The sequence below is a fragment of the Dysidea avara genome, chromosome 7 (assembly GCF_963678975.1).
Source record: "Dysidea avara chromosome 7, odDysAvar1.4, whole genome shotgun sequence".
Lineage (NCBI taxonomy): Eukaryota > Metazoa > Porifera > Demospongiae > Dictyoceratida > Dysideidae > Dysidea > Dysidea avara.
In genome coordinates, this window is record NC_089278.1 from 20143362 (window position 1) to 20163802 (window position 20441).

Here is a 20441-nt window from a genome sequence, read left to right on the forward strand (position 1 = left end):
TAGTTTGAATAGCAATAGAGTTACAATGACAAAGTTATAAAGCAAAAGCCAAACAAATGTAAAATCGTGGGATCAAGATACTCTAATAGAGTCACCATGGGGTAAAAAGGTGTACAAAAATGTCAAGAAGAAAAACCTTTTCAGAATTTGAACCAGGGACCTCCATACCTAACACCTGCATCCTTAACCATTGAACCACTGCTACCTTGGCTGACATCTCACTTAATTGCTGCTTTACAAATGCATTTTCTAGTTGAAATTAGTTGAAATCTGCTTATAATCAAACGTTTGTAATTTCGTAGATCTACCAATAGAAGTACTAGATTGTTCTAGAACATTCTATGTATGTTCTACCAAAAAATGTGCACTATATTAGTGTATTACAATAATATTATCAAATGTTGAATTAAATCATGCAATGAAATACATTTATAAGTCTGTCTTCAATATTCATCATTGTATCTGCATAGAATTGAAGAAATGTGAGTAAAAACAGCTGGTTTTTGGGCCTTATAAAGTACAAAAAGAAGTGAAATCCACACAAAAACAGCCAAGCTATGAAAAAAGGTGCGGCCTTAAAATGCCTGAGTGAAACAAGTTTTGAAATCAAAGATGGCGGCCAAGAAATGGCTGCAATGATGTTAATGCTAATAAATTTAACAATGCCTGTGTTTCACAGCTTGGCTGTTTTGTGTGGATTATAGCTACAGATAAAATTGTGGTTGTAATTATTTGTAAACAAATTTGTACCATTTAGAATGTTGTTATTACTTAAGGGATATTAGTTAGTATCATTAGTTAGTGTAACATCATATCAGTTTGGTTGGTGTAACATATGGATCAGCGCAAATACATAGGGGGGCAGAGAGGGCAACTGTCCCGCAGCTTTGAAGAGTAGAAGGTTGGTGCCCCCCTCCTCCACCTCATTTTACTTTGGTAGGATCAGTGTTGGGAGTGTATGAGATCAAGATACTCTAATAGAGCAGTGTCACCGAACTATTATATAACATTCAGCAGGAACATGATAAGATGTTTCTGCTATGCAAAGTATTCAAACTGTCTCCATGAACAGGTGTATCTACAGTGGAACCTCTCTATAATGAACACTTTAGGACCAAGAATTTTTGCTGTAATATAGAAGTTTTCCTCTTTCAGAGGTGAAAAGTGTATTGACCAGACCTGTTAGGACCAGAACTTTTAAACCAGGTGCCGGCTGAAGGCCAGCTATAGGCGCACACTTGAAATTATTTTACGAAAAGTGTGTGTATGCACCTACATATCTACCTATCTATGTTTGTCTGTATACACCCACATGAGAAAGCTGTTAAGTCGAAAAGCAGCTTGCATGTAATAAATGAAGTCTTTCACACAGGTAAACTTTGCTTTGAGGTGGTTTCTTTTTGATGGTCTGAAATATGGGTGTGGCAACTCTCCTCAGGCTTTGTGAAATACCTTCGCTTCAGATGTTTAACAACCGAAAAATAACAGTGCAGACCTCATAGACAACCAAGAAAGCCTATCCCTTCAAGTTGAAAGGGGACATGCCATACTTATGTGACAAAGATGTAGAGCATTGCTGAGAGACGTTATGGGGAAAAGCATGATAGATAAACTATAAAACAGTTGAGGTTTGACTAGCATTTCTTTAGCAGTGCATAGCAACATAATTAGAGAATTAAAATAATGCACTAATTATGAAATACGAAATTACAATGACTTTTATTAATTTGATAATTCTGTATCATTATAATGGCATAGTATGTAACAATAATTTAAACATTGTTGAGGCTATAGTTAGCTGCGTGGCGCCTGGTAATTAGAAGTAGTATAACATCAACTTGTTGTCGAGGTTTTTCTAGATTCAGAGAGTTTGTTCCATTGTATATACATGTAATAGTTGTAACATGGACATGAGGGCTTTGCCTGATATGTATGTCCAAGGGCCGCAAGCTTGAGGGCAGAGGGCATACATATCAGGCAAGCCTGAATGCCCCGTATTAAAGCTAATATGTATCACTTATCAGGCTGATCATTCACCCAAGCCAATAGGAGTGCAGCCACTGGATATATATATAATTACCTAACTTTTCGAATTATGGGTCAGCAGCTAGTATTTTCTGGTTACATTTGGTTATGATGAACGGACATATCCTAGAGATATCATGGAGAATTTCAGCTCCACAAGTTAAATGTTTTAATCAGTGCTATTGAATTGTTTATGGAAAAGTACAGAGTTCAATTAAAAGCCTAGATAGGTAAGCCTGCTTGTAGAGTGGTTACTCCAAGCAGAGTGGTAGCTTCATCGTGTCTGTTTTCAAAAATGTGCGGAAATGATCGATAAATATGCTATAGCACTAGTTCTCCCCTTAGCCCAAAAATTTTCAACTCGTAGGATGGCGAATGTACCAAAATGCTCTACGTCTGAGTGGTTTTCATGGTGAAATCCAAGTTGTGTGTCCTAATCACGCGAGTATTAATCAATCCACACAATCGATTTTGGAATCATCAACATCTGTATAATCACTGCCCAGTTGTGGCCCGGGTTACATTTCATATCTAGCTGGACTACGCACGAAATGTAGCCCGGGTGACTCCTTTGATCTGCGGTGTGAAAGTTTTACAAATGCATGAGTCTCTGAAATGACCACTGAAAATTCTTTCAAATTTAGCTTTCAGTTTCCCTGTGGGGGCATATTCCCAGACCCCCTAGATTGGCATGCTTTGCATGTTAGTGTAGTTTGCGTGCTAAGGTACAGTTATGATTAGGTACAGTTAATGATTTTAAATACTTTGTAACTGACAACCACCCTACATAACTTGCCCCACCACTACCCCACCCCCACAATTTGAAGTACTGTTCTTCACCCTTTCCCCCCTCCATCAGTATGTTGGCAAGTACTGTAAGGAAAGCTTAGGCTAAGTTGATAAATGTGGACTGGAATCAATTATACACAAGTGCTAGATATGATTGTCTAAAGCCTTTCAGCTATAGTGGTGCACATTTAATTTCTATTTCAGTCTAGTAGCTAGTCCTCTTCATTTTCAGCTGTGTTCTGCCTGTTACAAAGTGCTACAAATGAAGAATAGTGCAAGAAGTGCCTCTGCAACCAATCCAGCAGCATAAAAATTATATGTATGATTTCTGTTTAGTAGTGCTGTACACTGGTGTCCAATTAACCGGTTATTAACCGGTGTCGTCTAGGTCAGCCAATAACCGGTGAAGAAACCTTTAAACCGGTTATTGCCCACCCACTTGGTAAACCATAAATTACCCCTGCTGACAAGTGTCAACATCATAACATAACCTCAAAGAATGTGTAAATATGTGATTGTAATAACTGTTATTGCTAGACAGGATGTTGATGGTCACTTTGGTACCACCCTAAACCTTCCAGCATGCTTGTTGACGGGTAGTTGGAAAAGGCGGATACGGTCGGACGCGGACACGGACGCGGACATTTTCAAAAAGCACTTTTGCATTTATGTAACAGTTATTTTTCATACCTAATGCTGTTTTACAGCAATCTTCGCTTCAAGACCCAGGCGTCGATCCTTTCATAGTGCTTATCCATTTATAAGCGCACGTGCGAAGGACTAGACCAGCACTCCACAGCATGCCAAAGACCATAATGATGTTGTACACATGTTCTAAAGTCTAATACAGAGTTATATAGTTGTAGAGATTAGCTTGTATTCCCCATGCAGCTTAGCTTAGCAGGCCAAATCCACAATCTTACGCCTTTTAGTATAAGGCGCAGGTGCTTATACCGAGTGTTGAGGATTTCAAGGACCTGGCCTACGAGATTAAGTTGGGACATGCTAGATTAATCTCTGTGACTCTGAATTAGATTTCTAGAGCACGTATACAACACTATAATGGTCTTTAGAGTGCTAGTCTATCCTTCGCACGTGCGCTTATAAATGGATAAGCGCTATGAAAAGATCGACGCCTGGGTCTGGAGGCGAAGACTGCTGTAAAAACAGAGTTAGGTATGAAAAATAACTGTTATATAAATGTAAAAGTCCTTTTTGAAAATGTCTGTGTCCGTGTCCGTGTCCGCGTCCGTGTCCGCGTCCGACCGTACCCGCCCTTTCCAACTACCCCTTGTTGACTCGCATTATGTCTGCCAATATACAAACAAACCAATTAACCGGTTATTGCCAATTATTGGTAGGCAATTAACCGGTGACAAAAGTTTTGTAGGTGTACAGCACTATTGTTTAGTCAGCGCAAGGAAACCATTACATGCCACCCACAAATCAATACCTATGAGGTATATAGTGAGAAATAAATGGGACCAAAGGAGGACAACGGTAAAGCTATGATACATCAATTGTAGCTGCTGCAGTAGGCAAAAAGAGCAAATTTTGGGCTCAAACAGAACCTTGTATGGCATTAGCCATAGGGTCTTTTGCGTGCTTCACTAAAGGCATAGTTAGTCGTGATCAGTTAGTACAAAATTCAGTCAGACTTTAAAAATCTAAATTCCACAAAAACTTGTGTTTGGGGGTGGAGGCATGTTTGGACTTGATTATGCTGAAGATGCTGAATCAATACATAGTGAATGGAAAATTAGGCTATTTTTCAGGTGATATTTTGGTAGGAAAGACAAAACCTTTAAGAGAACCTCTCCAAAGGTCGCTTAGTGGATTTTAAATACTTCATTATCTCCCAAGTTTTATGCATACCATATTCTAAGTTATGGTTAGAGACTAACCACAAGGATCTTCATGCATAGCGAGGTCTTTACTCTTAGTGGTTTTAAACACCTCATTATTTCCTAACGACCAAAGGATTTATGCATATCATTATCTAAAAATTGTTGCAGAGTTTTGCGCTTAGACTTAGGTGCTAAAGTTTCAATCCTAATCTATGGTATTGTAGCATGCAATTGTACATTGTGTAAAATTCATTGATAATTATGTCACATATACAGTAAGGATAGATTAAGGAGTAGGTTACATTTTCATATTTTCTTTAATAGAATCACTCACTTTGTTTATCAGTTACATGATCAATGAAGGAATGGCCAACCCAACATACTTAGTAAACAGAACAGCCTTTGCATTACCATCATCCCTCACTCAATCTGGTGGAACATTGGTGTTACGTTGCTTTGGAATTCTTGGAGATATCAACACAGAAATGCTATCTAACTCAATCAATACAACTGTTGGGTTTACTGCTAGTGATTATTCTATTAATAGAACTCCACTTGATTTATCTGGAGATTCTGTGAATATATTCTTTAATACATTTTCAAATTCATACAGTGGAAATTACACTTGTCGCTCTAGAACATCTGGTGCTGAGAGAACAGTGTTTGTCTCCAGTAAGTATCTTTAATATAATGTTAACAGTCCATTATCATGGATGCATTTTAGGTGCCACAGTTGCAACATTATTATCACCGGGCACAGTACGCGTTGTTACTGGAGAGGATGCTGTGTTTGTTTATCGTATAGCTTTACCTGGAGATGATGATGTTCTAGAGAATGTGCAAGTTGTTGTTACCAATGTTGATGTTTCTGGTGCTGATGTTTCAATGATTGTTGAACAAGGCAATGATATTTATCATGTGATATTTCCTCAAGTTGGTAGTGTACTAGATCAAGCTACGGTTGTGCTTGAATACAATGAGTTTGCCATAACAAGCATTGTGCAAATAGCAATTTTACGTAAGCTTTGTATTAAACTCCATATAAACAATATAATTTAATAATCATTTTGTTTATAGCATCTAACATTATTGTTAGCCCTGAAAGATTTGCTGTCAACTCAGTTGGTGATGATGTACTGTTATCATGTACTCCAAGTAACACTGCGATATCAATTATCTGGTATAAAGGATCAGAGTTACTCACTACAAGTACAAAATACACATTTTCACCAGCCGGACGTCAACATAATCTCACCATTAATAATGCTCAACATAATGATAGTGGAAGTTACTATTGTGTATTTGCTGATAGTGAAATCAGAGAAGACCTTAAATTTGATGTTATCATTATACAAGGTATGTACATGGTATGTACACAGTGTATAGATGAGGCATTTGTATTAACTGACATGTCTCTTGTGTAATTGCGATTGTTTTCCATTTGGTCATTTACAATTGGGAGTTAGTAAAACGCGGAATATGGAATAACGGAATAACAGAATAGGTAAAAGTCATCTTTTGCAGATTGTACAAATACTTATATACTCTATAGTAATCATACTTTATTTACCTTGTAACAGCTCTGCATGGCACGCCACGGCAATGGATAAACAGCAGCTGGGTGAGCATTAAATAGGACGAGCACACAACCAATCATCCTAGAACAATCTACATTCACTAAACTTACTATATATATACTTCTTAATTGATATTGCTACATAGCACTAAAACCCAGTTCTATTCTTAGGTCAAACTAGCTGGCCTTCATGTGCATCCGACTGAATTTATTAGAGTCACACTATCGAGTTAGTGGAGTGCAGTGGTTGTGTGTCGTCTTTAAATGGATTTCAAAACTCTTCACGCTTGAATCAACGGTATATATAAGCAAGTTTAGCAAAGGTAGATCGTTCTAGGATGATTAGTTGTGTGATCGTCCTATTTAATACATGCCCAGCTGCTGTTTATCCATCGCTGTGGCATGCCATGCAGAGCTGTTACAAGGTAAATAAATTACGATTACTATAGAGTGTATAACTAGTTGTACAATCTGTGAAAGATACGTTCTGCTTATTCTGTTATTCCGCAATTCCATTATTCCGTATTCCACGTTTTACTAACTCCCTTTACGATCTGTCTGCTGGAAATTTAAAGGTCTAAACTAAAGTTTATTTGTGGCATATACTTTAGTTACATGATCTGTACATGCATTGTGTACATATATTCTGTACATATGTACATATTTTGTAACATGTGTTCAGATGAAATTAATGCACTTTATTTTTACCCCAGATCCCATTGCTATGACACTGAATGGTGTAACATTACCTCCATTGGCTGTACTAAACAATCCTGGTATACCTAGTAGTTTAGTGGTGATGTGTATTGGTACTGAAGGTAATAGACAACTGGAACTAAAATCTTCTAGCAATCCACTACCCAATCCAGTGGTACCTGGAGTTTATCAGTCTACATTTGATTCCATTATATTTAATGTTGTTTTCTATGATGGTGCTATAATAGTCAGTTTAAGTAATGTTGGGGAACTTCCATCATTTGAATCATTCAATTGTACTTCCTTGGAATCTTCTGCAAGAACAAAACTGTTTGTTACTAGTGGTAAGTTTGTAGTTGTTTGTCCTTCACTATAATATATGTAAATATTTACATAGTGATTGTGTCCAGACTCATTTCACTACAGGTGGAGACAAATAGTTACGTCGTATAAGTACCTACACTCAGTAGTCAACCAGATGTGTTTTCTGATTCATGATAAAATATCCAGAATTTGAAAGTAACTAAATTGAAGTCATAGCTGGTACATGAATCACCACTTATCCATGATATGAGTAATATATGCCACTCAGGCGTGATCACCTAATAGATGAAAATACCTTCACTTTTTAGACATCTAAATATTGATTGTGGAATTAAAGCATGGGCTTTGGTACTTACAAAATGTTATCCACATACAATACAGCCTGTACACAAAGCTTTTCTAAATAAGTAATCGTGGGTTTTCCTAGCTGAAATTGTACCATTTCTAGCCGTATAACCCCATTAAGTACACTTAAGGTAGGCCATGGCACCAAGGTAAGTAAAAGTATAGGTTACTGATGTCTAAACCATCTTGTCACATGGTTGAAATATGCTGTGTAGAAAGTTGATCCCCTTATCATGAAAATGATTAATTACTCAGTGATTCCTAGCTACTCAACTATACATTATTAAGTTATGCAATAATCTATCCTTCAAGAGAACGCTTAGCCTAACTATGTAAAATATTATATGCTATACTTAAACCCAACTTTAAGCAGCTCAGTGTATAGAGTCAAAGAAGGACTAATGCTTTGTACTGCCTCAGCATCAAAGGAATTTGTAATCAGGGCAATGTGTGATATATAATCCCTTGATCTGGGGTGTTAAACAGGTATATAGGGCTTTATACCATGCCCAGTACTATTTTTTCTTATTGCACAGGATTGCATACCGTATTTTACCGGTTAACAGCCGTGGCTACTATATCTTTCAGCAAAGAAAACCCTGCGGCTACTATGCAAAGACAGGTACTATCCGAGGGCAGCTGCTATGGGCTTGTGTGGCAGTAGCCCACGGCATTTATACAGATTCACGAGTGACTGACCTTGTTTAATCATCCTTCAATAGTATCATTCATTTCAACTTCTCTCAAAAACGTTATTTCCTGGCTTAAAACAACTCCTTTGCCTGGTTTCTGCTTCAAACGTCTCTTATCAACACTTACATCAGCATATTCAGATGCAAGCCGCAGCTCTTATCCGAGGGTGGCTCTTATGACAACCCTTCTAGGCTGTAGAGCAGCTATTATCCTGGGGTGGCTATTGTACGAGCCGCGGCTATTAACCAGTCAAATACAGTAGTTGCTCTAACTAGTTTTCTAAACTACGTAAGCTAGTTTCAAAATCTGAGGGTGTGCAGTTAACGTTTTAGAACATGCTCAAGTTTACTTTCATGTTAAATAAGCCCAGTTTGCTAATTTTCAGCTAGAAAGACCAGAGGTGAGATGTCAAACTGCATGTTTTGTGCATAGTGTAGCTATAGCTCAAGATAAAGTCAGTGGCAGTGAGATAGAATGAGAATGACTGTCAAATTTAGTTTGTAGGAGTATATTAATGAGTGTATCAGAAGCCATCTCTGTGTGGTATAGCACACTAAGAATCAGGAGATAACGTTGCACTCCGCTTGCCCTCAAAACAAAAACAGGAATAAACTTGTAATGTTGATTAACATTGTCTGCTTATTTTCGTCGTTAAGTTGGCGTGATGTGTGTATGAACAAAGTATATATCTCCAGTACAATCAAGAGATACTATTACATTATATCTGATGTAATGTTTATTGTATTTAAAATTTTACTCTACAGAAATCCTGGTGGTTGCTTCACTAGAGGATAATATTGATGTTTATTATGGTCAACCATTTACTATACTATACACTGTTGCAACATCTTCCAATGGAACTGATAATCTAGACAATAATACTATATCAGATCTGATTGTTGAGTTCACATCATTTGACAGTGGCAGTGAACCAATTATTCTTGATACTAGCTTGGTTACTGTGGAGTTTGGAAACCTCTACAGATTAACAATGCCAACTACTAGTTCTAGTACCGGTGGAATGTACACTCTGAGAGCTGAATGTAAGTTATATTGCAGTACAATGACAACATCGTAGTTATCACTCAAATCTCAGAGGACAACGGTGATAACTAGTAATGAGTGAACTGGGATATAATTAATTATTGTGTATTATTGTTGTTGGAATTGCTATCCCACTATGGACTTATGAGAAGGCTGAAGCCTGTGTAGGGAGTAAGAAATCTTAGCACTGAAATTGTGCTGAATGCAGAAAAAATCTCAGGTGACCTAATCCTCTGACAACATGCAGTGTAAGCAATGATCAAGGCAGCTGTAACAACTGGGATTTGGAAGTGGCTGTGCATTTAACCTAAGCTTAAATATTCTAGCATTGCCATCATTATGCTGATGTTATGGAAAGTTTTCTAAACAATTTCTGTTCATCATTAAACAACTGCAGTACAGCACAAAGAAACGTAACACTAAAAATATTTAAACAGTGTCCTACATAGTCTGCCTTTCGTAACACATGGGCAGCTCCAGAACTTTTAATGACTAGTTTTCAGTCTGGACATTTTGGGATGCTAAGGACCAGCTACATAGCATTATACGTAGAAAAAAAGGTATATCTTTGTGTGATAAGTACACTAGGATTTGAAGCAGTCAAGTTAGGGTGTCTGGGGCATGGTCCCCAGCAGGGGCAGTTCTAGAAAATTTGCTAACTGCATGGTTTTCAACTCTAAGATAGAAAAGTTAAAGGTGGAATCCATATTGAAGAATTATAAATAAAACCATTATAGTCTATTTAGTTATCTACAAGGGTATATATGGTTAAATCACCCTAACAAATGCTTCGCAGTTGGATCTTACCATTCCGAGTCTATACGGAAAATTTGATACCTTACAGAGCAGTTGAATAAGCTAAAATTATTTTAGAGGCACTTAACACACATAAAAGTGCAAGAGGAGCAACTTTGGATCATTTTGTGATGGAATTAAGTAATTATATAATTTGATCACAAAATAAACTATTTTCAGTAGTCAAAATATGTGACCTAATTTTAGAAAACCATCAATATCCACACAATTTTCAAAATACATTTTATTTGTTCTTTGTTTTCTACAGGGACAGAGGAATGGACTAGCTAAGTTTCAGCTTCATAAGTTAAGCAGCGTTGGAAATACAGCACTACACAGCCGGACGAGCAAATAAATTGATATGTACAGAAGCTATCGAGAAAAGAATCTACAGGCACTTACATAAACCATCATAACTTACTGATACAACGGCGTACGAAATTGAATCTTTACCCATTGTGTTCGCCATGAATTTGTGCATCCACCAAGGTATAATTGTTGCCCCAGGCGTGCTTCTGTGTTCGAGAAGGAAGGAAAATTCACTGAAAAACGATCGTCGGTAAATTCTTTCGTCACCGCAACGTAAACAAACGTTTGTAACTTTGAAATCCTTTCGTGTATGGAGATGAAACAAAGATTTTTGTACTCCCTATGAACAGGCGGACACGATGATGCCCAGGATTTATCCATTGGAGGCTTAATCCGCCCACCAGTGAGGCGATAAAAACTTGCGTAATTTTTTTTTCTGGAGCTTGCGTTTTTTACCCATAGTTTTTAAATGCGTTTTATTACAAAAGTACTGTTGTGCGTATATCGACGGTTTTCCAAAATTCGGTCACATATACTTAAATGTTGAATTAGGGTGACTGCTCTATTAAGGTATCTTGGTCTTGCTTTCTGGAAACCACAAAAACCTCCTAGAGCCACCATGCATATTATGGCTATAGTTTCAACTACTCACACATGATGATGTACAACCCATGCATTATAAGTTTTATCAGCCGGTGATATTATCCAGCACAGCACAATGGTTTCATGTAACTCTTTTAATGATGTGGGTATAAAAATCTATTGAAAGATCCGTTAGTCTTTAAGCATAGTAGCTGTTTGCTAATCTTCCTGCATTTTAGAATGTATCACAAGTCCTCCTAGTAGGGAAGAGGGTGAGCAGGCTCTGTAGAGGACCACAAAGATAAGATACTATTAAGGCTTGTGCTGGCTCCTTATTGGCTAAATTTTTAACCAAAGAAAAGAAGCTTAATCAGCTGTACACAACCATCCACCATTGTACTACTATTTCCTATACTAGTCAAGATTATTATGAAACCAGCAGTTACAACTTTAGGTGACCATATTTTCCACAGCTCTTAAGACATCCTCATGTAGCTCAAAGGATGCTGAGGCTTGCAATCTGTAGTTGTGTACATGTAGTTATACGGACAAATAACAATATAGGAAGCTTAATCATTTCACAATCTGTTCAAATTTGTTGTTTGTATTATACATTTTAGTGTTTGGAGGAGAAGTATCTTCCTCAGCTACTGTTTCTGTCAGAACCATCTGTAAGTCAATAATGTACAAATACTACGTATAATATTACATACTATGACTTATAGTGCCTCAGTTATCTACAGTAGGAGTTGTATATGAGCTTGAGGGTCATACTGCAACACTTAACTGTACATTAAGTTTCCCTGGAAGTATGATCACTCCTGCAATACCAATCACTTGGTATCAGTTTGATGGAGAGCAGTACACTGATGCTTCTCTATTGGATAATGCAATGTTCTTACCCCCAGAATTAGCATCCTCTCTGCTACTAGAATCTGTTAGTGTGAGTGACACTGGTACATTTGTGTGTGCTATTGTTGAGGATATTGGTGGTGAAGTTGAAGAAAGAATTGTTGAGACCACAGTTGATCTGTTTGTATTTGAAAGTAAGTAATAGTATTTTGTTCTGATTATTATAATGTATCCTAAACAGATGAGATTAATGTGGGGTATAACAGTAGAAGGCTACTACCATCTGGTACTGTTATTAACCAGTTTGGTTCATTATCACGTCGAAGTATTAAGAAGAGAAATGCTATACCATCTGAGCCTGTTGGAGCACTTACTCTTGACTGTATCACAGTTACTGGCCAGGAAAACCCTTACTGGGAAATATCCAACAATGTCATCTTTAATGGGACAATTATGCCTAACTTGACTGTGAGTGTAGCAGATGGAGAGATAGAGGCAACTATATTTGTAGTCCCTGTATCACTGTATATTACTACAATTGCTCTCGACACTTTTGAGTCTGAGCTGAGTGGAACTTATACTTGTAGATCATCACCAGATGGACCATATTCATCAGTTGTGCTAACTGATAGTGAGTGTATATCTATCTATCTTGTGCTGTATGTTGGTTGAATAATATTTTGCACTTTTATAGGAGATCCATATGTTCGGTCATTAACCCCAAGTCCTTTACAAGTTGCTCAATGTCAACTATTCAACCTCACATTTCGAGTGGCAAGGTCATCTGATGGACTATTTAATGCTATTGAGGTGGTCATGTTGGAGCAGTTCCAGAATGATATGAGTGTTGCAAATTTTACAATATCAGGAGAGCAACAGTTGTACTCAATCACTTTCTTAGCTACTAGTTTACGTGGAGGAGTATATTTTGCTTGTGAGTTGAATAAGTATAAACAATTACAATAAATTTTACATTTTGAATAAAATTCTATTGTGCACCCAACATTTAGATGTGTGCATTTTTTTCATTAATTTAGATTTGCCACCATTTTTTAATGAAAGGAGTGGAATAGAAGTGAACATACTTTGTAAGTAACTAACTATAGCTTACCAAAAACATATGTAAAATAATTTATTCATGTACAGATCCTGAGGTTACATTACTAACTGATAATGATGTGGTAGTACTGAGTGGAAACAATGTCACATTAGGATGTACCCCAACTGACCCAACACTTGAGATAAGATGGGTATATTATAATGAAGATGGAACTGTTACTGTACTGTCGCCTAATAATAATGATGATGATCAGAAACGACTTGCAGTACAGCCTACTATTGTGTTTAACCCTCCAGGACTGTACCATCAGATTACAATGGTCAATGTGACATTAATGAATTCAGGAACTTATAGTTGTGAGGTTGTTCCATCTTGTAATGAGCGATCACCAGTCACCTTCAATATGACAGTGATAGTTGTACCAGGTACATACGTAAGTATTGTCATAGGTAAATGTTATTTTTGTGTGAAGTTTTTCTTGTGCAAACTTGTAGTCATAGTCATGTTGTGTTTCGTTATTGTAATAGAGATAATCAACATTGGATATGATACTGCAACATTTCTACCATCTGGTACTATCATTAACAGTTTTGTTCCCCCTACTCCGGATAGTACTACACAACCACCAACTAGTACAACTCCACCACCAACTGGTACTCCTCCATCACGTAGGAGTACTAAACAGAAGAGAAACTCGTTACCATCTGAAGCTAACAGGATACTCACTCTGGATTGTATTGCAGTTCCTGGTCAGGAGAATCCTTACTGGGAATTATCAAATAATCAATTCTTTAATGGAACACTTAGAAATAATCTTTCTATACCAATAGAAGGAGGAGAGTTGGAGGCAACAATTTTTATAAATCCAGTATCAAGATATGTAACTGTGATTAGTTTTAATATCTTTCCTCCTCCACTAAGTGGTAACTATACTTGTCGGTCTACAACAACTGGACCTAGTTCATCTGTTGAGATTACCACCCGTAAGTATTAAAGATGTTTTAACATTGTAACTTTTTGCGTACTTTTGTTTGTATAGGTAATCCAGTGGTACGTGCTGTAACCTCATCACCACTGATAGTCCCTCAATGCCAAACTGCAAATTTCACAATTCAAGCAGCTCAGGATTCTAATGGTGTATCTAATTCAGTCGAAACAATATTAGCAGAAGTGTTCAGAAATGGTGAAAATGTTGTGAACCTAACTTTAGACGTAACTCCACTTTCAACACAACTGTTTCAACATGGTTTGTCTGCATCCAGTATTCTAGAAGGACTGTACTACTTTTGTGAGTATTTTATTGCTCATTATACCCTGTATTAAGTATTGTATATTGTAGATTTACCCATCAATCCCAGTGAAAGGGCCTCAGTTGAACTACAAGTAATATGTAAGCATTTTGTTTTGATAGAGATGGCTGATGTTAATGTTTTGTCCCATGTACAGATCCAATTTTGTCATTACTAACCAACGAAGAGATTACAGTACTGCGAGGAGATGATGTAATATTTGAGTGTATTCCATCAGATTTAGGCCTGACAGTTCGATGGAGATTTTACAATACAGAAGGAGCCAATATGATTATTGGACCTGGTAGAAGAGGGGATGACAGGTTTAGCAAGAGACAAACAACAGCGCCAACACCACCAGCTTTGTTTGAACCACCAGGGTTGTATCACCGATTTACATTTTTCAACGTACCACTCTCAGCTAGTGGAGTGTACAGTTGTGAAATACTATCATCATGTCCAGATACACTTGTGATAGCTCAAAACACTTCCTTAACCGTTACACCAGGTTAACAATGTATACATACGTATGTACGTACATACATACATGCATACATGCATACATACATACATACATACATACATACATACATACATACATACATACATACATACATACATACATACATACATACATACATGCATGCATGCATGCATGCATGCATGCATACATACATACATACATACACACATACAAACATGCATACATACATACATACATACATACATACATACATACATACATACATACATACATACATACGTTTGTACATACGTATGTACATATGTACGTATGTACTTAAATACATACATATATACTTACACAGCTACATATTATGTACGTATACGTATATTGTGTATCCTCCTTGTACCTTTAATTCTTGGCAGCTTGTGATGAAACATTTGAAGTTATTCTATGGCCTAAGACACCAGTGTCTTCCACAGCCATGATTCGTTGTGCTGAAATTCATTCATCATTTTCATTTGGTCCTTATGCCACAAGAAGATGTAACGAAGGAGAGATGTGGAGTGTACCAGATTTCTCCAACTGCACAGTGAGGAGTGGCTCAACACCATTAGCAGTAGTGTCAGTAAGACTTGGAGAGATGGATGAATCAGAGGAAAGACCTAATGCTTCATTTATTCAACAAATGGTGTGTACTCATCAAGTTAACTAGGGTGTTTAATAGTGTATTGTACAGGCACTAGAATCATTGGATGACATTGAAGGGATAACAGTGATGGTGGAAGTGTTTGAAGATGATCGTGGGGAATTCCCTGTTTCAATTGTAGTCGATCTATTTCCTGGACCAGTTAACAGTAGTACTGTGATGGTAGTTAGAGACTACTTTGATGCTTTTGGACCTTATGGAGATTTTAGTAAAGTTGCTCCACTAGTTGTTACTGTGTTTGAACCAAATGGTATGTACCTGTATATACCCAACTGTCATATACTAATATTAGTACACACATGAAAGTTACAGAATAAAAGTATGTATTGTGGATTAGCATGATATCTTTCTTTTAGTTAGTACAATACTGAGGGGTATGGTACATTATGATTATAGCCAGTGTATAGGGAATTTTTACTTATTCCAGACACTTGCTCCTGTAATGTACTGCTTGACACTGAGAACAATGAACAAGAAGAAACTGGTTCTGCTTCGTTAAGTTCATTATATACTACACTGGATGTGTGTATTGGTCCTGCATTGGGTCCATGTGTGTGTAGTACAACAGAATGTGAGGTTAGTATATACAATGCATGGACATCCTGTACTTGCATTATCATGATTCTCATCATCGTGTGTGACCTTCACTTGTGTGTTTAAAATCCCCAATAACATAAGACTAGAAAGTTAACTTTAGGCCACGAAAAGTTAATTATATGTTTCTGGTTCCCTTCCTGGTCATTTTTTTCTGCATGAAGTGCAATCACTGTACAATAATTTGTAATATTTTATCTCCATTGAAAGGTTTTCATGTGTTGTAGACACTTTTTCCTTATATATAAAGATGCACTAACTTTATATAATAATTTTGTTTTCCCTACAATTCCATGTACTGCTTTGTCAAATGTAGTGTACCATATCCAAAAGTTGCAAAAAAAAGCCTGGTCACCTGGTCACTTTGGGGAATAGGTAGGACCATAAATATATAATTAACTTTGCACGGCCTTACATGTGCATATTGTGTTTAAAGGACTACTTCATCTTAACAGAGACAGTAAAGTGGTCTTGATTGTTTCCTTGCAGGAAAACACTTCCTATGGGTACAAAGCATGAAATTAAGAAGTTGAAAATATTCTGACCACCTGTCAGACTCCTGTAAGCATTTGAGCATAAATCGGATGGCTGCAGGATCGAGATTGCCCAGGTCCAGTCATGGATTTTTTTTTCCTTTCTACAACCTTTTCAAACACATTTCATATAACATCTTTAAACAGGCTATAGCACCAGGTGTCCTACAGACCTTCACCACTTGTGCTGTAAAACCTTGTTAAACAATTATATTAATAAAAAACACAATTATATCTTATTCACCATTTATTTTTGTATCTTTATTATTGACCTGACAATGCATGGGTTAATCAGGCATCTGTTGTTGCAGTGTAATAGTCCAGCTTATACTGGTACTGGTAGTCTGTGTGGAAGAGACAGTGATAGAGACACTCTACCTGATGTTGGTTTAGAATGTGAAGGACTAGTCTGTGAAGAGGTAATGCGGTGTACACAGTGGAGACCACAATTCATTATACTTATATTATTTCCATAGGACTTGTGTCCATTAATGCCCAGTTTATCAGAAGATAGTACTAGTCAAGATGGGTCTGTGTGTATGCCACCTATAGACCAAGGTACGCATATAATGTTACTAATATGCAATGGTTATTGACACCAACCGTTGCTGTCATTAAGTCACCACTAGTTATATGAAGGTAATTTTTGGTTGGTTTTAGGGTTTTACTTACCTTCATACAGGCATTGAAACTTTAGGGTTGGATTCATTGTGCTTAACAGGCGAATGTTAGGGTTGGGTTCAGCTTTGGCCTCTTCACTAAATGTGTAACATCCTTCTTGATGTCGATAATTATAAGGTTAGGAGGATGATAGTTTTCAATGGTAGATTAGGAAGTTGGTAGATGTAGCTCAGATAAGAACCAGCATTGAAACCTGGTCACAACTGCTGATCCGGATGACTGATTGACCCAGCTAGAAATCTGGGTCAGACCTGGATTAATTGATGTGGATGTGACCCAGATTAATTAAAACTAAGGTATGCCCTAAGAGCTACATTTTGGGCAGTCTACTAGCGTATTAAGTATACTTATAGCTATACGATAACTTAACAGGTGAATTTATAACTAACAATGAGTTAGTGAGCATGATTCAAAGTAAGTTTACAGACAGCAAAGTGTGGCTTCACACCTACCTACAAATTTCAACACACTTTACACTTTCCTGATATGTGAATGTGGTTCACTAAAGAAGCTACTGTAGCTTGTTGCAAGACCAGACTATGACTCATACAATAGCTGTGTATAATTACATTGATATGCAAACAAATAATTGATGGCTCCACATAAACCTGCTGGCAGCAATGGACATAGATTCATGCATATACTTACAGACTGCAATACTCCTACTGATAAATGGGCATGGCTCCATGTATACCTACAGACAGTAACACACCATTCCTATAAATGGGTGCATGTAGCTTGTGAAAGAAACTGAAAGTAGACTATGTTCCATTAATATACTTCCACATTACCAAACTAGCTAATTCATTTCACACATGATCCAATCCAGATAAGATCCAGATATCATGATGCACTGTAGCTGCTGCATTTGGTGAACAAGCATGCCTCAGGCCAAAGCAATGTCAAACAGTGAAGAGATCAAGTCTGTAGCATTAATCTTGGTCGACGAGTTATGCTAGTATCAATTAGGTAATAACTCAGTAATTCAGAAAATTCAGTTGAATAAGATTTTTAAATTGAATGTTAGCTTGTTGGATGGGTTCAGAGGTATTTTTGGGTTATGCTGAACCAAGCTACAGTAAAGGAAAAATGAAGCTAGTTTTAGGGTTATATGTTTTGGACAAAAGACCCAAACCTTTGTGATCACTACTATACAGTACTACTGTACTGTACTGTGCAATGTACTTTATAATAAAATTATGTTATGCAATTATTCTTTGTAATAAAATCTTAGGTCAACCAAACTGTGCAGAAGATACTGATGATTTCAGTCTTACTTGGCCACTCACTGCAGCTGACAGAAACACAACATTACCATGCTCAGGAGGAATTGGTGGGTATAAAATTGATAAGAATAGTGAAAAAAGGGACATATTTAGGGGGTTTTCCTGGGGTTCCAGAAACCTCCTTGGAAAGCAGGAACACCAGACTATCTTAGTTTGGCAGCATGACATACAGAGCAAATTGAAACATGGCAGGGCAATACAGCTACAGTGTAATAGGAAACTTGTGTATCGACTTGCTGATTATGGGACAAGGGTATATATATAAAAAATAAAAATCCTTCCTAAAGTCAGTACTTAATAGATGTATTATTCTAATTGAGCAGTCAAAACTACTCTATTAGAACATTCATAGCAGAATACAAGTAAAATGGGTATTAAATATTCAAAAGCTTCTAGCAGCTTGGACCCCTGCACCTATACCTCACTACCAAATCTGGTAACTACCTTGTAAAAATCCTGGATACACGAAGTGACATATCGAACAGCTCTTTGTGCTGCTTTATGCTCCAAGTAGATATATAAGTTACAGAATTATATGTAAGAAGTGCTTAATCAATAGCTGACATGCTATTTATTTAATGTTAGTTGGTAAGTAAAAGAACCACGGCCAGCCATATGTCTCTGTTTGCCACCCAATGATGTTGGTTGTTTTAGTAGGTGTGCGAAGTTCCACAGTTATCCTATACGATTATGCTATACAATTATGCTATAGGACCAGTGATACGATCAGCCACAAATTGTGGCTGCCAACTTCATGAGGCTTGGGGGTGAAATATCTCGGGGTTCCCGAACTTGATGCCACGGGGATTTTTAAGGCCCTTTTATTCCAATGACTATAATGTTGATACAACCCATACATGTGGTATTTCCTGCACATGCATTCATAGCTTTCCAATTAATACCTGCTGTTCTATACTACCTATAATGAGTATTAATATTTTGAGTGGCCAATCAGAATTGCTGATGCATGAAGCTTTTTTAAGTGCCATAATTGATGGCATTACAAGTAGCCAATTCTTCAACATGCTGAAAGAATGGTGTTAGAGGTGATTGAATCACCAGTTAGAGGTTGGTTAATGGCCACGCAGAAATGCACTACAAAACATGAAGGGTGGTCACTATGCGATTAGTAGATAATGACATACTTTTTTGGTGCAGTTAGGGAATATACTCACAGCTGCCAAAATTGCACTCAGTTCACCTCATGCAATTTTGACTGTTACTCATATAGATATTTCCTAATTACACTCAAATGTGTGTGATTGCCTATACCAATCATCATTGTCTAACAGGTACTGCTTATCGCTACTGTAATCTCTCTGGTGACTGGCAACCATCCATTGTTAGAGAATGTAGATCTTATGAATATGTTGCTATAACTCAAGAGGTATGGAATATTACACTATGTAGGTCATGTAATTATTGTATCTTTGATGTGCATCTCTCTGTTAAGGCACAAGCATTGAGTACAGCACAACCACAACAAATTGCAGAAATATCACCTAATATTGTGAACAATTTGGTTACAATTACTGAACCAGAAGAAGATACTTCAGTACTTCCTCTTGACCTTGGAGCTGTGGTAGATGTGCTGGATACCATTATAAGGTAGATTCTATGATTTCTAATGCTGCTGGTACTTTTGTATTCTCACTAAAGTGTTACAAACCTAAGTGAAGTCATTGAACAAGAGGAGTATGTAAATGTATGTAACTAATTGTGTAATGTGTTATAATGTGTATTTTAATCAGTGCAGTTTAGGCTTGGAAATGTACAATATGTATAACATATGAATGGTGATTCTATTAATATGACTCTTAATGTGTCATTCCAGTGTTAAATTATGTATAAGCTACATAATTACCCAGTAATAGTATAGTATCTTTGTAGTATATATCATTTTTGACTGTCAACATTGACCAATAAAGATTACTTGTTATTGTTGCTAT

General features: G+C 37.0%; 1 protein-coding gene across 1 annotated transcript in view; it reads left to right on the forward strand.

The window, feature by feature from the left end:
* LOC136261979 (uncharacterized) overlaps positions 1 to 20441 on the forward strand; it is a 76065-nt gene that overhangs the window by 39450 nt on the left and 16174 nt on the right. Inside the window, exons 22-45 of the mRNA XM_066056084.1 lie at positions 4986 to 5333; positions 5386 to 5679; positions 5739 to 6017; positions 6951 to 7277; positions 9060 to 9338; positions 11646 to 11696; positions 11751 to 12071; positions 12119 to 12508; positions 12572 to 12811; positions 12915 to 12965; positions 13024 to 13362; positions 13465 to 13920; positions 13977 to 14225; positions 14277 to 14327; positions 14384 to 14734; positions 15115 to 15380; positions 15429 to 15648; positions 15826 to 15974; positions 16837 to 16944; positions 17002 to 17083; positions 18441 to 18539; positions 19785 to 19879; positions 19946 to 20100; positions 20152 to 20197. Of these exons, the coding sequence (XP_065912156.1) occupies positions 4986 to 5333; positions 5386 to 5679; positions 5739 to 6017; positions 6951 to 7277; positions 9060 to 9338; positions 11646 to 11696; positions 11751 to 12071; positions 12119 to 12508; positions 12572 to 12811; positions 12915 to 12965; positions 13024 to 13362; positions 13465 to 13920; positions 13977 to 14225; positions 14277 to 14327; positions 14384 to 14734; positions 15115 to 15380; positions 15429 to 15648; positions 15826 to 15974; positions 16837 to 16944; positions 17002 to 17083; positions 18441 to 18539; positions 19785 to 19879; positions 19946 to 20100; positions 20152 to 20197 (5246 nt within the window). The remainder of the gene's footprint in view (positions 1 to 4985; positions 5334 to 5385; positions 5680 to 5738; positions 6018 to 6950; positions 7278 to 9059; positions 9339 to 11645; positions 11697 to 11750; positions 12072 to 12118; positions 12509 to 12571; positions 12812 to 12914; positions 12966 to 13023; positions 13363 to 13464; positions 13921 to 13976; positions 14226 to 14276; positions 14328 to 14383; positions 14735 to 15114; positions 15381 to 15428; positions 15649 to 15825; positions 15975 to 16836; positions 16945 to 17001; positions 17084 to 18440; positions 18540 to 19784; positions 19880 to 19945; positions 20101 to 20151; positions 20198 to 20441) is intronic.